General features: G+C 42.0%; 1 protein-coding gene across 12 annotated transcripts in view; it reads left to right on the top strand.

Moving 5' to 3' along the window:
- ICA1 (islet cell autoantigen 1) overlaps nucleotides 1-21,814 on the top strand; it is a 159,662-nt gene that overhangs the window by 108,107 nt on the left and 29,741 nt on the right. For all 12 annotated transcript variants that reach the window (XM_061164972.1, XM_061164971.1, XM_061164976.1 and 9 more), the window contains 3 exons: nucleotides 3,810-3,935; nucleotides 5,054-5,152; nucleotides 19,511-19,608. In XM_061164972.1, the coding sequence (XP_061020955.1) occupies nucleotides 3,810-3,935; nucleotides 5,054-5,152; nucleotides 19,511-19,608 (323 nt within the window). The remainder of the gene's footprint in view (nucleotides 1-3,809; nucleotides 3,936-5,053; nucleotides 5,153-19,510; nucleotides 19,609-21,814) is intronic.

Raw genomic sequence — 21,814 nt, 5'->3', positions numbered from 1 at the left:
AAGGAATAATAAGACATTTTCACTTAAGTGCTAGTGGAGGCACAGGATATTAGACTCTCGATGTGGCCTGGGCTCACCTGTGTCCTTGGTGTTCTGTCCTCGGGCAGCAAACTAGAGATGTGTTTTAGAGAACAGACATGGAACACAAAATATTAAATGAACTTTGCCGTATTCACAGTGCCCAGCAGTGTCACCTCCTTCTTGTTTGGCAGGGAAGGAGCTCAACATTTGGAAACTCAGCGGTGCATTAAGTATTTTAATAATCATTGTTGGCACACAAAGCATATGGCCTTTCAGAACTCACTGAGTCAAGTGTTGAAGTCTTCTTCTAGGTTTCTAAAATTACTTTACAAAATTCAGACAGAATTAAATTAGGGCACATTTCAGTGTTTAATTCATGAGCCTTGTGTTATAAGCAAGGGAATTAAATTTTCTTCTAGGATAAAAGAATATCTATGTGTAACTTATTTTGTTAATGTAAAGGAAAAAGCAAAATTCACATCCCACAATAAAGTTATTTGCATTTAATTAGAAAAATCTACAACCTCTGCATTAACAGGCCAGCCTTGTGGCTTCCGGGTAGTTAACCGTGTACTCCTATTCGTGACCTAAGACCCACCTCAGATATCCCCCCATCTCAGCGGTCTTCATTATCCCCCAACTCACAATTTATATCAGTGCTCAGCAGTAAAGAACCTGCCTGCAATGCAGGAGACACAGCCGTGGGTTCGATTCCTGGATGGAGAAGAATCCCTTAGGGAAGGAAATGGCAAGCCACTCTAGTATCCTTGCCCAGAGAATCCTGTGGAGAGCCCAAGGGGTCGCAAAAGTTGAACACAACTTAGCAACTAAACAAGAACAACATGGCCATAATAATGCTATGAAATAAGCAACTGCAACCCTCAGTGGCTTAAAACAGTGAGCATGTCTTACTGCTCACAGGTGTGAGTTAGCAAGGCACTCCTGGTCTCTGCTGGGCTCAAACGTGAGTCTTTGGTCAACTGTGGGGAGGGGAGAGGCCCGGCTGGTCATGGCTGGCCTCTCTCAGATATTGGGTGTCAGCTGGCCAAAGGCTGATCTCTTAGGACCACCTCCTCATGTCTCTTGCATGCACAAGCCTCAGTATCACTTCAGTTGGCCAGCCCAGGCACATTCTCAGGTTGGCCGGGGCATCTTCTCATGGCAGTCTCAGAGAGGGGAGAAAGTGAAAGCATGCTAGCTTTTTTTTTTTTTTGCCCAAGCTTCCAGTTTCATCACATCTGGCCCATTGGCCAAAGCAGGTCACACACCATGCCCACTGTCAGAGTGGGCGGAGACTCCAGAGTCTCAGGGCTAAGGGTGTGGATAACAGGGAGGGCTGTAGTTGGGGATACCATCGGTCCACCCCCACCCTTGCCACCCTCAGCATTAATCAGTCCCTTGTCCGTGCTGCTTCTGTCTTTACTCAGTTCTGCTGTACTTCTCCCATTATATTAAATATAGTGGCTAACTTGTCCATCTTCTCTAAAAGATCTTTGTGCCTCTGTGCATTCATCCTTAAGTATTTTTTAACCACCTGCCAGCGTCTTATTCCTCTACAGACCTCCCAGTGCCTAGCTCTGGTCCTGACGTAGAAGCAGCTCTCACACTCACTAAGGATGTGTTGAATGAATGTTGCGTGAGCGCTCACACCTGTAGTTGTTTCCTCCCCCTTCAGAAGGAAAGGGTAGGACAGATGCCTCTCAGGATCCCCGCCGAAGTGTTCTTCCCAGCTCGAGCATCGAGTGAACCAGAGGGCACCTGCCGTGGAACTCTCTGAGGCTTAAACACCTTTCCCTTCACTGTCCCACTTCTCCCTTCAGGAACTAGGGTTTTCTTTTTTGTATTATCCTTACTCTTCTCAGAGGAAGGCAGAAAACCACTGATATTTCACACATCCTAACTTTTTACAGCTTGCACGCCCCCGTAGTTTTCCCTGGAGTCTCTCCATTCCATAGCAAGGAATGGTCGCATTCTGGGATTTATTTAAGCTCACGGTGTGGCTTGAGGGGAGCTTGATGGCTTTTATTTGCTGGGTTTCCAAACTCTATTGACTAGGAATACAGAGGAATTCTTAGGAAATGCTTTACACAGCTATTGAAACAAGACCCTATTCATATAGGGCGTTGATTCTGTCAGTATGATATTAAATGGATTGCCTGATTATTTTCCAGTTCCATAGACACCTACAGCGTGTGTTTCTGGGTAGAATCATAATTTTGAGTTTCTTGACTTTGCAAGAAGTTGTGAAAGTTGTTTGTGGGGCAGGGGACAGACAGTGCAGCTTAGGAGTCAGGCAGGCTAATCTAGATTGCCAGCTCTTTGGGTCAGTTAGGTCCTCTGACAAAGCCTCTTCTTCTCGGCAGTCAGACAGGGCCATACAGAGGCTAACAGAATAAAGCTGGTATGTGATGAGTGAATTGTATTAATTGTTCAGTTGTACCAATTGTATTCATTGTGACTTATATCTGTTGCTAAATTGTTTTCAATGTTATTATGAATGATAGCCACTGTATCAGTGGCTACTATTATTATATAACGCCCTATAATTTTAAAAGCTGCAAATATAAATTATTAGTGGGAAAAGTTATTATAATCTAAATCACACAATCTTCGTGTTTATTTTTATGTAAAAATTATTACTTTTAAGACTGTTCTCAAGGTTCTACTTTAAAATGGTACTCAGGCACTTTACCTTTTGAAATGGTCTGGAAATTTGCTTCATTCAATCACCAAATATCTGTTCAGTTCCTAGGTTGCTAGGTGCTTCATATAATGGTGATCAAGGTAGACATCATCCTCAAGTCCCCCACCCCAGCCCCTACCCGACGTATCCTGTGATGAAAGAGCTGCCATTAATGAGTCAGCATTATTCCCAACTCCCAGTTACCTGCCTGGTCACTACAACTGCATAAATTATCTGAGATAAATTAATATGTGACTAACTTCCCAGTTAAAGTAGGATGTGTTGATGCTTCAGGTTAGAGAAAGGGGAAATTTTGGCTCTACTATTTGTACTGTAACTGTATTAATTTTTTTAACTTTGTTTTATTATCAAATAATATGTAGAATAGACATTTCTGAAATCTCCCTTATCCCCCCTCCATCCCTGAATTACTACTGATACGTGGCATAGAGATGGATGGAAGATTACTTGGGTACATACACAATAGTAAAACATTGAAAGTTTATCTGTGGGGATAGTTTTTTAGGCTGCATCACAATTACCTATGTGGTATCCTAGATTGGATCTCAAGACAAGAAAAAAAAGACAGTGGGAAAGCTGGTGAAATCTGAATAACATCTGTTGTTTAGTTAATAAGATTGTATCAGTGTTAATTTCATATTTTTTTACAAATGTACCATGTTATGTAAGATGTTTATTTTAGAGGAAGGTAATGAAGAGTATATGGAGAAGTCAGCCTCAAAGAACCATAGGAAAACAATGGGGAATAAATAGTCCTCTTACCACCCTGTGAGTTTCCAGACTTTTCCCCACCATGGTCAGTTTGTGAATGCCTTGAGAGGAGAGAAATTCTAACATTCGACTGAGAAAAATATTCTCAGCATAGTACATCTGCTGTAAAATCATGATATACAATACTGTCATTGAGGTCCTTTGGAAGTAAAGAGTAGATATTATAGGGTTTTCTCACTTGCCTGGAATTTTCAAAGGTGTTTTCTTGTTTGAAAGAGATAATCCCACTTTTGGTCTTTTTTTCATGGACAAATTTTTATCACTTAAAAATTTGAATTTGAGTGGGTCAAAGAGTCTCTTTTTACTTTCATAGGTGCAAACACAAGTTCGCCTTGCCAAAAAAAGCTTTGACAAATTGAAGATGGATGTGTGTCAAAAAGTGGATCTTCTTGGAGCGAGCAGATGCAATCTCTTGTCTCATATGCTAGCAACATACCAGGTAACAAAGTGAAAACTGTTTGTCGCAATGAAACAAGTATGTGACAAGCTTTAGATGGCAGAAAAATGGGTTTTGAGCCCAAAGTATGATTTGGGCATGATGAGGCTCTGATTGCCTTTGTCATAATTTACCTCCCACATCTCTCCTTTTTAGCATCCCGTGCTGTGTGCAGAGTTGCTTCAGGCATGTCTGACTCTGCAACCCTATGGACTGTAGCCTTCCAGGCTTCTGTGTCCATGGGATTCATCCTACAGTCAATCAGACTGATGATTAGCTATTCGCTGAGCATACACTGTAATTCCCCACCTCCCTGCATTTATTCAGGTGGCTCCTTCTGCCTGAGTGCCCTCCTTCTCCACTTGAACCTTTCCAACTTCCACTCGTTTGATGTACCAACAGTGTGTTACCTCCTTCAGTAGGCCTCCTCTGAACTCTCTTGGCGTTGTTGCCTGTAATTCTCACGGCACGGTCACTCCCTCATTAGCTTGTCATAATTTAATGAACTCGCTTTTGTCTCCTTACTGCTCCGCGTTCCCTCCGGATGGCACCTGCGTCTATCGACTGTACTGTGGAGCACCAGCTGAGTGTGGGAGGGAGACTCTGGGTGTTGTAGGTTATATACAATGGATACGACCAGATTTCCTGTCCTCAGGGAATGTAGAGTTTAGAAAGGAAGTCAGAGACAGTAACATCTGACTATGTTGTCTCTGCCTCAAAGACAGAACAGGGTGTGCTAAGTGAAATGAGATCTACCAAAAAAAGTCCAGTGGAGGCTTGAAGAGGGAGACATGGAATCAGGTGAGGGATCACAAAAGTCCATTGTCAATGACCAGCCCTGGATTTTGGAGGATGGATCAGATGAGATGAGTACAAAGAGACTGGAGAGGAGAGCCTCCTAAGGGGTGGAGCAGCATGAGCCGTAAGGGGACAGGGAGCCGTTAAGTTTGGCTGAGATACAGGGTGTGAGTGGGGCTGTGATAGGAAACCAGGCTACAGAGGTGGGTCAGAATCGTGTCTCAGAAGCCCTGGAAAGCCACAGATGGACACACTTCTTCTAGGGCCCATGACTAGATCTGAGGCGTTTAAAATGCTAATGGCTTTACTGTCTTTCTTTACAGACCACTCTGCTTCATTTTTGGGAGAAAACTTCTCACACTATGGCAGCCATCCATGAGAGCTTCAGGGGTTATCAGCCATATGAATTTACCACGTTAAAGGTATGAAAGCTAGAAAGTCCACTAGAAAATCTTACAAAAAGTCAAGTCTTGTTTCTATCACCAGCAATGTACATTGAAGCAAGCATCATAATTATAACAGACTCTTAATGTCAAAGAGATAATTATGCCCCACCTCCGCCAGTAGAATCTTTTTTACCGCATCCGTATTCAATACAACAAAAGCCATAGCATCCAAAACCACAGATTGAACCTTGGTACTTGTAACTGGGAGATGAATTGTGGTGACCCTGAGCCTAATGATTGGCCCAGCTCCTTTTAAAATACTTGTTTGATGTTGCTAAAGAAAAGATTATGCAAGTCTAGTACACTTTGTTACCTTTTACTCATTAACATATATTCACATAGGAAGGTATTTTCTTTTTTCTCTTCTAACAAATATTTTATTCTGTGAGTCCCATCCCATATAGAATATCACTTTTTCCTAACACTGCAGTCATATTTTCTAATTGAAGCAGCAATATCAAACTCAGTGATTTCTCAACCCAAAAGGAATACATGCAAAATGTCAGGTCCTCAGCCTCACAACTGAAGGTGGAGTCATTTTGCTCTCTGATGGTTGCTGCGGGTGAATGCATATTGCGATAAGGAAGTGATTTAGATTCTAGAAGAATTTTCAGAATGGTGGTGGAGCACTGGGTGCTTCGTTGCCAGGTCAGATTAATATCTTTGAAAGGAAGAGATCAGGAAAGAACTCATTAAACTTCATCTTGAAAATACCTTCTTTTTAATTTTTCAGGCAGTTTGTAAGTAGGTCTCATCACCTTGCTTAACAAAGCATTAAGAAGTTTTTACTTTTTTTTCTTTTTATTTGTTGCCCTAAAACACCTCTTTGATTTTGAGATGTTTGTAATGTCACCATATCTACAAAAGTGCTAAGATGGTAGTAACCCTGTGTATCCCTGGCCTCCAGTGTTAAGGAAAATTCGACTCCTTAAATTTTCCTGTGATATTTTTTCCTGCAGAGAGGACTGAGCTGATTATGCTAGAGGATTTCTGGGCAGAGAATTTAGTGAAAGTCTGGTGGCCATGCTTTAGGATATAATTCAAAATATTTGGGGCAGATGATTACCCATTGCCTTTTACATCCCCCAGGCCTTCCTTAAATTATGGTTTAAGTAACAGTTTAATTACAATATAAATTCAGTAGGAGTAATACATCTGTTAAGGTGTAATAAGATTATAATAATCTCAAGAATGTAAAGTGTCCAGAAGTCAACCAAATAAAGTGTGCTTTTATTACCTCTTTAGAATGCTATTCATCTGAGCTTTCAATGATGACATGTTATATTAGAATCTGACGCTAGTAGCTAATTATTTTCTTTATATGGACTCAAACCCATATAATAGAACCCTGTTATTACCCAGCCCATTACTGCCTAGATGGAGGCATGTTGCATATCATATTGTATGCCACAGACTGTGAGAATGAAAACCATGAATACCTATGTGTCACAGTCAAATATGGACTACAACCTGATTTACCAACCCTCTTGCACTAATAATGTTTTAAAAATACAAGTCTTTTATATAAAAGATTTTGACTGGATCAAGTCATCTTTCAATACACATATTGGTATATCCACATATGTTGTATATACACATGTGTGTGTGTGTGTGTGTGTGTGTGTATGTGTGTATACACATATGAATGGCACTCACTGTATATCGATAATGAATATTTTGAAATTTAAATAAATGTTTTCATGATTTACTTGTTCCCTGGATTTACCTAAGCAAATAGCCCCTGAAATGCCTTTTGAGACACTGGCTGGAAAGAAAACAATGTCTTTGGAGAGGTGTGCCAAGCTTTGTTAATGAAAAGCAACTCATTTGCTTTCTTTGCTGCAGGGCATATTCTGAGTGTGTTGGTAATTGTGCCATTGCAGCTGTATTTCCTGACTGTTAGTTTTATGCTTGATGAAGGATGATAATGAATGTGTTAAACAGTCGGCACATCCTGTTTGGAGCAGAGTCTTCTGTTGCAGAATTACAGGGATATAACTCACATCCCAGGAGTTCAGGTTTTATTTCTTATAAGCCTTTCTCTAGAAAATACGTGTAATTCTTTCTTATATTTTTAAATTTATATTTTCTTTATAAAAGTGGACTGAGTCTCTATCTCACACAATTTGAAATTTTTCCAAGTGACTATTTTGACATATTAGGAATATTTTGTGGAGTTTGCTCAGCGTTCAAATGTTCTTTTGATGAATTTGTAGGGCAGAAAGGCCTGGTGTGATTATATTGATTCCATGCTTATTGACATACTCCTTAATCATTCTGATTTGATGATAAATAAGTTTTTGTAGCATTTTAACCTTTTGTAAAATTTAGTCGTAAAATTTTAAATTATTTTTTAAAAAACTCTGTTAATCTAATAATGGTAACAACTCAAACTGAGAGTTGAGAAACTATCTTTTGAGTGGTTTCCAATAAAAGAAGCAATTCCCTAATCTCATATTTTCAAACAATAAATATGTATTGATTCATTACAATGTTACTAAACATACATATTTTGCATGAACATCATTGATGTGCTCATTTTATACTGATTCCAAATCACCTGGGAATGTTTTTTACATGGTAGAAGTTATTAAGTCCTGGGGAGAGGAATGGAATGTGACTAGCCCTATCTTGAAAGCTTTTTTAGAGAAAGTAATTTAGACTAAGAGTTTAAAGCTTTTGGGGGGAAATAGTACAAGAAGTGCTGTTTGTAGGAAAGTAGTACCCGTCTTCAATTACCAGCCTTCAGATGTGGTCACATTTGCTTCATCCTTTCAGGATGTCACTTACTTACACATCTCCCACAGATCCAGAACAGGCGTCAGGGCGGGGGGGAAATTAAAACATAAAAAGGAAAAAAAAAGCCCTTAGGAGTCAAGTGGCTTTTCTTTGGAAAATCTAAAATCCTGGCCTTGTCTCTGCTCTCTGGCATGCCGGCACGTGGACTGAGTCGATTGTCTTTAAAGAGAGTAAGCAGTGGGGCCTTTGGGGACATGAACAGGCTCCCTGGGAAATGCTGGTTAAAGGGAGGGCATGTCCTTCTGCATTTGTATTTGGACAGGGCTGAGGACCTCTATTGAATGGAAATAGTAGCCGAGTGTATTCCTGTGGTGTACCCCATTCCAGGGTTTTGGGGAGGGAAGCAGGTCTTAGACTCTGATAACGGGATAAAGATGTGGGAGCACAGACGGTCCAGCTCCGCCACCGCCCGATCGTGTGGCGGCGGCGGTGCTTTTCATGAGAGTGGCAGCCTCTGGGAGAGCACCAGCCCCTGGTGGGGATGATAGGGATGTACTTGTTAAACATTCTTTAACAGGTCCAGAAGGGGCTTCCCAGGTAGTGCTAGTGGTGAAGAACCCAGCTGCCAATGTAGGAGACGTCAGAGACGCCAGTTCCATCCCTGGGTTGGGAAGATCCCCTGGAGAAGGAAATGGTAACCCACTCCAGTCTTCTTGCCTGGAGAATCCAACGGACAGAGGCGCCTGGCGGGCTACAGTTCATGTCATTGCAAAGAGTCGGACACAACTGAAGTGACTTAGCGTGAGCGCACGAATAGGTCCAGAAAACCGCCATTGGCAGTATCAGTACAGAAGGGTTTATTGTGGTTGTCAGGTTCCATAGCCCAGCTTCCGTTACTTTCTTTGTTGTGTTATTATCATCGTTCAGTCACTCAGTCATGTCTGACTCTGTGCGACCCCATGGACTGTAGCCCACCAGGCTCCTCTGTCCATGGGATTTTCCAGGCAAGAATACTGGAGTGGGTTGCTATGCCCTTCACCAGGGGATCTTCCAGACCCTGGGATCGAACCCAGGTCTCCTGCATCGGCAGCCTGAGTCTTTACCACTGAGCCATTGAGAAGCCCTCAGCTACTTCCTTGCTCCCTATCTTCACCCTGTGTTATTAATTTTGCACAGGCAAGGCTGTGAATAGCAATGGGATAGTAGGCCTCACAGACATTGCCCAGGGAAACCAACCTCCTCCCTCCCTACTCCCCAAGACACCCCTGCAGCCCTTCTGCCCTGAGGCCCTGGTCTTGGCTCAGGTCATTCCCACAAGGGACAGGAGCGGGCAGGGCCAGCCTGCACCCGGAAAGGTAGGAGGACTTCCCACCCTCGAAACAGGGCTAGTACTAAAAAATGCACTTTGCCTTTGCAGCCAGCCCTGTTCTGTGCCAAGAGTTTAAGGAAATCTGAATTTGAAAACCTAACTATGCATGTTCAAAAATAACCATTGAAACAGATGTGCCAATGTTCCCTCCTTTCTTTCCTGGGGTCAAGGACTTAGCATGATGATATGGATCATCATTCTGGAGACAGAAATGCTTTCAGCTCTCAAAATTCAAAAAACATCTTTTTCTAAATTTTGTTTTTCTCAAATCTCTATGCCTAACAGCCTTCTTCCACCCACCTCCACATTTCTCAGTTAATCACTTGAGCATTTACTGACAAGCCACATGGCTCTGTAGTTACTTGCTTTGAAAATAAAGCCATAATAGTTTTTATGAAAATTGGGTAAATATCTTTGCGATGCAATTTTAGTTGCCAGCCTCAACATGGCAATTACTCATGGCGAGCATCCAGAATATCCTTTTAGACTTTCAAGTATTCTCTCAGTGTCATTACTTTACACAGCATTTAGCAGAATAATGTTTTCCCCCAAGCTGCTCCAGACCAGATCACTGCAAACAGCAAATTGGGATGCAGCTGGGTCACCGGGAGAGGAGAGGCAGAGAGGCTGACCACCACTACCACTGAAATCAGAGATGGACAAGCCCAAGTGCAACTGCTCATCCATTCATCCTTCCCATCCTGTGACTGACATTGGTTCTTCCAGGCAGCTGGTAGCCCAGGCCCTGTTCACAACAGCGCAATGTTTCTCCATCCATCTCTTCTCATTTTCCAGCTTTTCCTTGAGGGAAAAGGAAAGAATATTATCATTGTATGCAGAGTTACTTTATGCCAGGCACTCTACTGAGGGTGAAGGGCAGTAGTGTCTAAGAGAATTTCTCATGCTCCGTGTGACTCTAATGTACCAAGATTGGATCTCATAATGAATAATACTGTTAGGTTCAGCATTGACATATAGAAAGTGCATATATTTTAGTTAATCCTCAAAATAGCCTTGGGGAAGTGGGCATACTTGTTCTTGTTCCCATGTTTCAAATGAGGAAACTGAAGCTCACAAAGGTCTAGTAATTTGCCCAAGGCCACATGCTCAGTACGTGGTAGATCCTAGGAACAGAGATGCTTATCTTTCTTGCATTCTGTCACGTGGTATTTCTTCCAGGTGGCCTTCTGGCCATGAGGCAGGAGGGCAGAGAAAGCAGAATTGCCACTTTTAAAAATTACCGCTGTGGGGCTTCCCTGGTGGTCTAGTGGTAAAAGAATCCGCCTCCCAATGCTGGGGACACAAGTTCGATCCCTGAACCAGGAAGATCCCATATGTGGCAGGGCAACTGAGCCCATTCACCACAACTACTGAAGCCCGTGTGCCCTAGAGCGCATGCTCTACAACAAGAGAAGCCACTGCAGTGAGAAGCCCGCACACCGCAACTAGAGTAGCCCCCATTGGCCACAACTAGAGAAAAGCCCAGGCAGCAATGAAGACCCAGTGCAGACAAATAAATAAATACATAAACATTTTAAAGGTTTAAAAGTACAGTACAGCATTTAAAAAGTACAGCTCTAAACTGTCAATTAAAAATAGCACTTTGAAGTATTCACTTGAAAACGAAAAGCATCTTTTATATGTCAGTCTTCAGGTACCTGGAACCCATGACCCTTCCTTTAGAATTTGGAATGAAGTCCTCTCCATCTCATGGGCACTTTAGATGAAAAGGGAGTTCAGTAAATATTCTTGGCTTGGCTATTCAATATAATTTCTTAACTAGTTGTAGGATTGTAAAGACCTGGATTCAAATATTGTCTCTACTTGCAAATGGTTGACTGGCCTTAAGCAAGTTATTTCCCTTCCCCTGAGTCTCTGTGTCCATTTCAGGAAATCAGAATGACAGTATTTATCTGCATTTTGGGAGATGTGTGAGACATGGAATTCGGTACCAAACACATGGAGTACAGAATGAAGCAGGGCAAAGGCTAAAAGAGTTTTGCCAAGAGAATGCACCGGTCATAGCAAACACCCTCTTCCAACAACACAAGAGAAGACTACACATGGACATCACCAGATGGTCAATACTGAAATCAGATCGATTATATTCTTTGCAGCCAAAGATGGAAAAGCTCTATACAGTCAGAAAAAACATGACTGGGAGCTGACTGTGGCTCAGATCATGAACTTCTTATTGCCAAATTCAGACTTAAAGTGAAGAAAGTAGGGAAAACCACTAGACCATTCAGGTATGACCTAAATCAAATCCCTTACAATTATGCAGTGGAAGTGACAGACTCAAGGGATTAGATCTGATAGACAGAGTGCCTGAAGAACTATGGACAGAGGTTCATGACATTGTACAGAAGGCAGGGATTGAGACCATCCCCAAGAAAAAGAAATGCAAAAAGGCAAAACGGTTGTCTGAGGAGGCCTTACAAATAGCTGTGAAAAGAAGAGAAGCGAAAAGCAAAGGAGAAAAGGAAAGATATTCCCATTTGAATGCAGAGTTCCAAAGAATAGTAAGGAGAGATAAGAAAGCCATCTTCAGTGATCAATGCAAAGAAATAGAGGAAAACAGTAGAATGGGAAAGACTAGAGATCTCTTCAAGAAAATTAGAGATACCAAGGGAACATTTCATGCAAAGATGGGCACAGTCAAGGGCAGAAGTGGTATGGACCTAACAGAAGCAGAAGATATTAAGAAAAGGTGGTAAGTACTATACGAAAAAGGTCTTAGTGACCCAGATAACCACGAATGTGTGATCACTCACCTAGAGCCAGACATCGTGGAATGCGAAGTCAAGTGGGCTTTAGTAAGGATCACTATGAACAAAGCTAGTGGAGGTGATGGAATTCCAGTTGAGCTATTTCAGATCCTAAGATGATGCTGTGGAAGTGCTGCACTCAATATGTCAGCAAATTTGAAAAACTCAGCAGTGGCCACAGGACTGGAAAAGGTCAGTTTTCATTCCAGTCCCCAAGAAAGGCAATGCCAAAGAATGTTCAAACTACAGCACAATTGCGCTCATCTCACATGCTAGCAAAGTAATGATCAAAATTTTCCAAGCCAGGCTTCAACAGTACATGAACCAAGAACTTCCAGATGTTCAAGCTGGATTTAGAAAAGGCAGAGTAACCAGAGATCAAATTGCCAACATCTGTTGTATCATCACAAAAGCAAGAGAGTTCCAGAAAACATCTGCTTTATTGACTATGCCAAAGCCTTTGACTGTGTGGATCACAACAAAATGGAAAATTCTTCAGGAGGTAGAAATACCAGACCACCTTATCTGCCTCCTGAGAAATCTGTTTTTCTTTGTTTGACCCAGGTCAAGAAGTAACAGTTAGAACCAGACATGGAACAACTAACTGATTCCAAATTGGGAAAGGAGTACATCAGGGCTGTTTATTGTCACCCTGTTTATTTAACATATATGCAGAGTGCATCATGCGAAATGCCGGGCTGGATGAAGCACAAGCTGGAATCAAGATTGCCGGGAGAAATATCAATAACTTCAGATATGCAGATGACACCACCCTTATGGCAGAAAGCAAAGAGGAAGTAAAGAGCCTCTTGATGAAAATGAAAGAGGAGAGTGAAAAAGCTGACTTAAAAATCAACATTCAAAACACAAAAATCATGGCATCTGGTCCCATCGTTTCATGGCAAACAGATGCGGAAACAATGGAAATAGTGACAGAGTTCATTTTTTTGGTCTCCAAAATCACTGCAGATGGTGACTGCAGCCATGAAATAAAAAGACACTTGCTCCTTGGAAGAAAAGCTATGACCAACCTAGATAGCATAATAAAAAGCAGAGACATTACTTTGCCAACAAAGGTTCATCTAGTCAAAGCTATGATTTTTCCAGTAGTCATGTATGGATGTGAGAGTAGGACCATAAAGAAGGCTGAGCACCAAAAAATTGATGCTTTTGAACTGTGGTGTTGGAGAAGACTCTTGAGTGTCCCTTAGACAGCAAGGAGATCAAACCAGTCAATCCTAAAGGAAATCAATCCTGAATATTCATTGAAAGGACTGATGTTGAAGCTGAAGCTCCAATACTTTGGCCACCTGATGCAAAGAACTGACTCATTGGAAAAGACCCTAATTCTGGGAAAGATTGAAGGCAGGAGGAGAAGGGGATGACAGAGGATGAGATGGTTGGATGGTATCACCGACTCAATGGACAGGAGTTTGAGCAAGCTCCGGGAGTTGGTGATGGACAGGGAAGCCTGGCATGCTGCCATCCACGGGTTTGCAAAGAGACAGACACGACTGAGTGACTGAACTGAACTGAACTGAACACAAAATGAGCCTTTAAGACATTGCATCCCTTTTAGATCTTTAAAGTCATTGATAAAACACCTTTTGAGTACTTACTTTGAGCTTGGTACTCTGCAATAGTGTTATCTCAGTTAATCAGCACTAGTGGTAAAGTTTCCACCCGCCAATGCAGGAGACTCGGGTTCCGTTTCTGTGTCAGTAAGGTCCCTTGGAGTAGGAAATGGAAACCCACTCTAGCATTCTGGCCTGAGAAATCGCGTAGACGGAAGAGCCTGGTGGGCTACAGTCCATGGGGTTGCAGAGAGTCAGGACTTAGCACACATCCCCGCCCACACATGTCACAAGAACGGATAACTTACCGCCCTTGTTCTGACGGGTAAACAGGGACTCCCGAGATGTAAAGACCCTGTTCCATTGTGCAGCGTGAAGCTTTTTCCCAAGTCCGTCTCCTTCCACTGCAGTATGATGCCTTCTTAGTACCAATTTTCCGTCTTATTTTAAGAGAATAGATTGTGTTTTTCTCTAATTTCACTAACTCCTTTGTTCTACCGTAGAATTCAAGAGTACCTTCTCATGCTAGATTAATTGTGTCTCTTGTATAGTGCCTTTATAAATTTATAGCTGCATGGGTGGGGAGGACATATGTGCTAAATATCCATAAATTGTGCACATCATCATGGCCACTGCTTTTTATTCCTCACATGCTACTAATTATACAAACACAAATGCACACACGCCCAACTGAGTTCAGCATCTTTTCACCATGCCTTGCTATTTTGAGTACTTTTATTTCCTTTTATAAACAATTGTTTGGCACCTTTATATACATATTGTGTAATTAATGAGAAGTAGCCTAAGAAAATTAAAAGTCGTAATTAAAGATTAGAGAAAATGTCGCCCTCTTGTCAAACATTACATGTAGGTCGTTAGATGAGGGCTGGCTTCTGGTGTTTGCCTGTGAAATTTGTTTGGCTGAGCAGTTTTTCTTTCATTCAGATGAATGTTGCTGTTGCTTTTATTTTCCTAATACAGGAAGTAGTAACTCCCATTATTATATTAAGCTGTTTCCTCTAAGACACTTTTGCAAGCTCGATCTGTGCATTTCCTCTGTCACGCTGATCTTATACGTTGTGTATGCGCTTCCTGAAACCATTTAGGCATTGATGGAAACTATTAGCATGTCAGTGCAGCCCTAAGAGAGAAAGATTATTTGGTCTAGGAACATTCCCTCTTTCACAGAGAGCCTTTCTGTCTTACACGAGGCTGTATCACTTCTAATGCACCGTGATTTTCACAAGCAATTTTAGTGAAGGACCTAGAGGGTTTGGGGTTTAGAAACAGAATGCTTTGACATTTTATTTCTGGATATGGATGGGAAGGTGGCATCCATCAGTGATTCAAACTACTTCCATCTGATGTCTGCCTGGTCAGTATAGTCAGCCAGGCCTCTGAGATTCCTTTTGCCTGAGCAGATGTTCATGTCACACAGAAGATGCTGTCACCTCTGACTTTTAAGGATGCTGCAGAGTTAAGTGTTTTCAGCTGAGTTGTGGACTTGAAAATAATCTGAAGAATTCACCTCCAACCCCCTGCCCCGACTTGGGCCTTTGTCATCAAACCTGGGAAAGAGTCGTGATTCACTGCGTAGCGTATCCTGAATCTGACAGTCACACCCAGGAACTAATTTTGAGAGAGGAAGGCAGGCATTATTTGTCCTCCATAATGTTTCAGAGTTCCTCTCAGCCTCTTTATATCTTCAATGTGTGCCATCTTTGGTAAGAAACAAGTTCCATATGTGGTGGTGTGTGGTTTTTTCCATTGCTCTATAGAGGAACATATAGCTTAGTTTGGTCTAAGTCTCTTTCTTAATACAAGAGATGCCTTCTGAAAACGTTCTAAAATTGATTGTGGCAATAATCGCACAACTGGGACTACACTGAAAACCATTGAATTGTACACTTTAAATGAGTGAATTGTTGTATATGAATTATATAGACATACATACACACACATGAGTCCCCTTAGTTCAAAATTCTGATATTTAATAATGTGCTCAGTATTCATTTTCCTTATGATTTTACAAACCTTTTCATATTATTCTCCTGAGCCTTAGAATGTCCTATCTAAAGAGCTCTAATTTTTGCAGTTTAACCTTATGTACATTAATTTATCATCCAACAAGTACATACACAGTACCTCTCTTGAGTGACAACAACCAAATTGTTTTAAGGACAATGGTAATAGTAGGAAGAAAGGAGTGATTGTCACAGGAATTATTAATAATAAATTAAAGTAGCAATTGGAACCGTGGCCTTTCTGTGGGTGAAGAACAATAGTGACTTAACTGTGATTGTGGTGACAGGGAGCCAACAATTGAGTCCCTGCTAATGGCCCAACGGGGGCAGGGGTTGAAAAGAAGGAATAAGTGGTTTACATTACAAAGGGATTGTCTGAGAGCCACTGGAGTGTGGTTCTGAGGGGAGGTCAGGCTGGAGACAGAAAGGATGATAACCGTGGAGCTGTCAAGGGCATCTCAGGGGCTTAGGCAAGCACTGCGGCAGCTAGACACGGCCGGCTGAGGGCCGCCCCGGCCCCGCCAGCGCTGCTGGATACAAAGGAAGTGCAGCGAGGAGACAGCCGGAGCCAACCAGCAGGCCCGAGCCAGTGTCCCAGAATCTAAAAGCGAGACTTGTAGCCTCCGGAGCACTGGCTGGAAATTCTCCTGGCTTCACTTTGACCAGGGTTGGACCACTCTATGGAGAACAAAACTGCTGGAAGCGGGGTGTGTGTGTGTATATGAATACAATGCCATGATTGGCAGCTCAATTGAAAAGAGTAAGTCCTTGACATCTGTTGAACTCCTCGTTGTGGTTGCACATTTCCAAGATACACTTACACATGTGTGTCCAGCTTTTAGCAGACATGTGTGTGTGTGTGTGTGTGTGTGTGTGTGTGTGTGTGTGTGTGTAGAGAGAGAGACAGAAAGAGAGAACAGCCAGAGTGCAGCCCATATTCCACTTGCCTCATTTGTCCCAATGCTGCCCTTCACAGCATTTCCCGCCCCCGGCCAGGATCGTGGATTCCATTTAGTTGTCCTGCAGTGGAGAGATGGAAAAAGCAAACGAGCATGAGGAAACTAATGGGGGAAAAATGTTAAGTAGTGAGGAATGTGAGTCAAGGAAAGGAACGGTCTCCCTGTGTGACCCCTGCTGACCTCTTTATCCGGGTCTCATGAGACTCTTCCTGTTGCCCCCTTCACCACAGCCCAAACAAGCCAAGCTGTTTCTACCTCTTGGCCTTGTGGTCTCCCTGAGCTGCCTGTAGCTGGCTCCTTGGCGCCATTTAGCTCTTAGTTGAAATATCACTTCTAAAAGAGGACATTCCTGCAGACGATGATCAGTTAATTTCTAGCCCCCTATTTCACTTCTCTGCCTGGACCCACCACTTGCTTGCTGATAATTTTGTCTGTCTTGTGTGCCATGGATCCCCAGCACCCAAAACAGTACCTGGTCCTTGGTATGTGCTCAAACACTGCTAACCAAGTGTACTAATCTAAATGTCCAGGGATAGGGAATCATTAAAAATGATGGCAGTGGTTTTTGGTTGTAGTTTATGCAAGAAAATGCTTTAGAACCCCGATCAGGGGACATAGATTGAAAGAGAATCTAGATTATTGACAAATGAATGCACATTTATATTTTTAATTCAATATTAGTGTTTAAGATATAAAATCTTTCTTACATTCTGCACTGTAATTGTTTTGAACATGAAATGTCTACATAAATTGGTTAAGAGGACATCTGTGCTCTATAAAAATATCTACTATACAAAAAAGGATTACAATTATGTAAGCAGATGAATATGAAAATAATCAGAAAGGAGATATATGAAAATAACAACTCACAGTTTTAGGGAAATGGAATTATGAATAATTTTTCCTTTTTTCACTTCCCAAACATTATACATGTGGTTTTGTCATTTTTCTAATTTAAAAAATATTTTTAAGAAACAAAACCTAGTATAGAATGTGTATAATGAAATATTAATAAGACTATATGTATCTACAGTTTGGAGATGGGCTGACTTTCTTGAATTTGGCATGCTCAATGAATGAGGCTTTATGGAAAATGGTAGTAACTGGGGGCTTTGCAAAAACTGACAGGACTTTGGGTATAAACAGTTAGGTAAAGAGAGTTTTTTAGACTTCCCTCGTGGCTCAGCAGTAAAGAATCCACCACTAGTGCAGTTCAGTCCCTGGGTCTGGAAGATCCCTGGAGAAGGTAGTGGCAACCCGCTCCAGTATTCTTTCCTAGAGAATCCCATAGACAGAGGAGCCAGTCCATGGGGTCACAAAGAGTCATACACAACTTAGCGACTAAACAACAACAACGAAAATAAAGAGCTTTTTAGGTTAAAGCAGCAGAATGAGCAAAGATAGGAAGAGAGCAACTTAAACATAGGAGACCAGGAGGAGAGAAGCCTAATTGAATGGAAAGTCTCTTACAGTTGGTGGGAAGGCATTTGGAAGAGTAGGGTGGGAACACATTTTAGAAGATCTTAAAACTTGGTTAGAGAAGTTTAAAAATGGAAAGATATAAGAAATTACCATGGGTTTGTGAGAAAAAGAGTAACATGATGACCTGGGCACAATAGGAAAATTATTCTGGCAGGAAGGGTGACACCAGCATCCACCTGATGTCCATGAAAAGTGGAGGTGTTGGTCGCTCAGTCGTGTCTGCCTCTTTGCAACCCCGTGGACTATAGCCCACCAGGTTTCTTTTCCATGGGATTCTCCAGGCAAGGGTACTGGAGTGGGTTGCCACTCCCTCTCCAGGGGATCTTCCCAACCTGGGGATCAAACCTGGGTCTCCTGCACTGCAGGCAGATTCTTTACCATCTGAGCCACCAGGGAAGCCATAGCAGACTCCAAAATCAATCCCAGCTCTGCTCTGCTGAGACTCAGCCTTCAAACCATCTTCACCCAGCCCTCTGGTCACCCATTGATGAATGAGAAGTAATTGCCTCCTCTGTGTGTGTGTCATACTAGAAAAGTGAAGGATGAGAAGGAGGAAGATGGGAACAGAGAGGTGAAAACCCAAAGGATGAGGACTTGGATTTTAATAGTTATAAGAATAGAAGCAGGATAAGTATCTTGAGATACTTCCTTTGTGTTTGAATTATAATTAAGGCCAGAAATAGAGATCTTTTGTGTAACTCACTATTCAGTTGTTAACAGGAATGTTTTGCTTTTTCAGGCTTTGTCACTGGTGTACAGTTCCTAGGCACTTGCTTTTTTTTAAAAAAAAGACAAAAACAAAACTTTTCCTTAAATATTTAATAAACTTTAAGAACAGTCACTCAAAGAAATTATTTGCCAAAACAAGACTCTCACCCGTTCTTAATCTATGAAGATTTAGATGCACCCTCTCTGTCCACTCATGGGAATTAACTTGCCAGAATATGTTAAGCCACTATTTTGGGTTTTAAAAAAAGTGGGGGGAGTTTGTTTGCTCTTTGTTTTTCAAAAATAAGCTGTTTTAGATTGCAAAATAGCAAACAAAAATAAAATTGTCTCATCTTTGAGGGAGAGCAAACTTCTGTTCTGTCAGTGTGTGGGCTGCAGACAGAACAGAGTGTTTATCTTAGCTGCATGTTAAAGATGGAAAATAAAGTTAGCAATTGCCAAAATGCCTTCTTTTGAATAACTTATCACAAAAGGGAAAACATAAATCTGGTGACAAAACAACTCTCCTTTACAAGCTCATATTTCTTGGATGGGTCCGAGAACATAACATTTCATTGCTGTTGACTTCATTGGTTCAAGGTTACCTCCCTAAACGTCTCATTCAAGGTTTGATGACTGGGTCCAGTGGCAGTTGAGTTTTTAACTGATGTTTCTTTTGCTTTTGTTTTCTTTCCCGTTATCACAATCAAGAGCTTACAAGACCCTATGAGAAAACTGGTGGAGAAAGAAGAAAAGAAGAGGATCGCCCAGCAGGAAAGTGCAGAGGCCATGGTGGAGGAGCCAAGTCAGTAAGTAACCACCCCTTCACTGGGCAAACCTTCCTTCCCACAGGTAAGGGCTCACCTCCCTCCCTGGCCATGTCTGCTGGGGTCTCTGGCACAGGGTGATGGCTTTCTTTCCTCAGTTCTCAGAGTAGATGTACTAAAACAGAGACCAGACTCCTCCCCACACATATTCCTCTAGGCAGGGACTCACGTGTCCCGGTAAGAGACCCATACTGGGGTCTTTAGGAAGGGAGGCTTGAGAGGACTTGACTGGGGCCAAAGAGGCGCCTACGCGTGCCTGGGGCTCCTGGCCTGAGCCCCAGGCTGTAACTCTCTGGGGTGCCTGGACCCTGTCTGTTCCTTCATCACCATCAGTTTTGAGCGCCTGTCCTAGATGGGAAATCCCCGGCTTCTCACTCACAGGAGGAAATAACCCATGAACTTGCTTCACAACACGTGTAGCCCTCTGGGGCTCTCCTACACAAGTGTTGGGTTTTGACGTTTTGTTTTCTACATACAGACCTTCCATTTTCTCTTCTGTGAAGCAGAGAGCAGCTTTGAGGGTAGGAAGGGACTCTCCGTCTTGATTTCTTGCCTCTTTATAGAGAAGGTGCCTCCAGTCATTTTAAATACTTTTTAAAGATGAACTTTTCCACATACATGGTGTATAATTCCTAACCTCATACAGCAAGGAGGAGGTTTCAGTGTGAACCTATGCTTTTTCTGGTTAGATGACATAGCCCATGAGAACGGGCTGACCTACGAAGGCAAAGTAGTTCGCCTGACCTCCATTCACTCTTCCTTGTCCACACAAAAAAGTTTAGATGACAATCTTGTGGTAAAACAGGCTTACATTTCTACTGGGTTTCAAAATAAGTTCAGATAGATCTTTTTTGTCCAGCAGAAATATTTGCTGCCTATAGTGGCCCTCTGTAATTTTAAAGCAAGTACGAGAAAATGTCTTTTTTGCAAAACAAAGACAATTTTTTATTGCAGGAACAACTATAGAATGTGGTCTGAATCTAGTACAGTTGACTCTTTTAGGTGGAAGCAGTTTAACCTATTACCAGTAGTAATGGTAATCTGGGCTTACCTGGTGGCTCAGATGGTAAAGAATCTGCCTGCAATGCAGGTGATCTGGGTTTGATTACTGGGTCGGGAAGATTCCCTGGAGAAAGGAATAGCAGTCCACTCCAGTATTCTTACCTGGAAAATTCTATGAACAGAGGAGCCTGACAGGCTATGGGCCATCAGAATCTGACAGGACTGAGGACTAACACACGATGGCAACCCAACCGCCGTTCAGTGAACACCTACTGTGTACTAAACACCATGCCAGGTGTTTTCTTCATGTCATCTCAGCTCGTTCTCATTCAGGGTAGGCTTCTCCCTGTTGTGTTACTGATGGAAGTGAGCTCAGAGAGCTTAAAGGTCTGCCCACAGCCCCTGTGTGGTAAGGGGCGGGGCCTGCAGTGAGTTCTGGTGCCTTCTTTTCACCTTGTGTTACTGCAATCAAAATAAAGCGTTAACTTCTACTCAGAGAGGAAGAACCACCCAAGATGGTGTGGATTAGTTTTAATTAATTTCATATTTCCTCATTATTTTAGTACTTCCTCTTTAAAGCTCAAGAAGTATAATCCAGTAATTATTTTTAATGACATTGAAAATTTCATAAGAATTTTGTTCAGAAATGGTAGGTAAAGTGAACCTCGTGCTAGGAGGGAGGTTCAGAGGCACTGGCTGGATCTCAGGACAGTGAAGTGTCCCTGCCGTGACCCTCCCCATGAACAGTGAGAGTTCAGTAAGTGACAGTCTTGTGAATCTGAGAGTGATCCTGCTTTAGCCTTATGTACAGTAATTTAGCTAAACTCCTGAGATGTCCTCTTCTGTAACTATAGAATCAGAATAAACACTCACTTGTCCATCAGTTTTTTAACTGTGTTTTTAAAAATGATGGTAAGTATCTATCTTTGTTATACCTAAATACCGACTTAGATGTTTACGAAATATGTGCCTTAGCATGAAACCAAATCCAGATGTTAAGATACTACTGAACACCAGGGACAGAAGAAAGTCAGCAAATTTATTTCTTCTTCCAAAAATGTATAGCATGTAAATGGCTATATGTTCATATTTTATGTGTGTGTAAGTATAGTAATAGATATTGTACAGAAGATCTGACTCTGTCATACATATGACATTTTCAGAACAACGTTACTAAACTTTTTTT

This window comes from Dama dama, chromosome 18, assembly GCF_033118175.1.
Source record: "Dama dama isolate Ldn47 chromosome 18, ASM3311817v1, whole genome shotgun sequence".
In the NCBI taxonomy this organism is placed as follows: Eukaryota; Metazoa; Chordata; class Mammalia; order Artiodactyla; family Cervidae; genus Dama; species Dama dama.
This window is presented reverse-complemented; position numbering and strand designations above follow the sequence as displayed.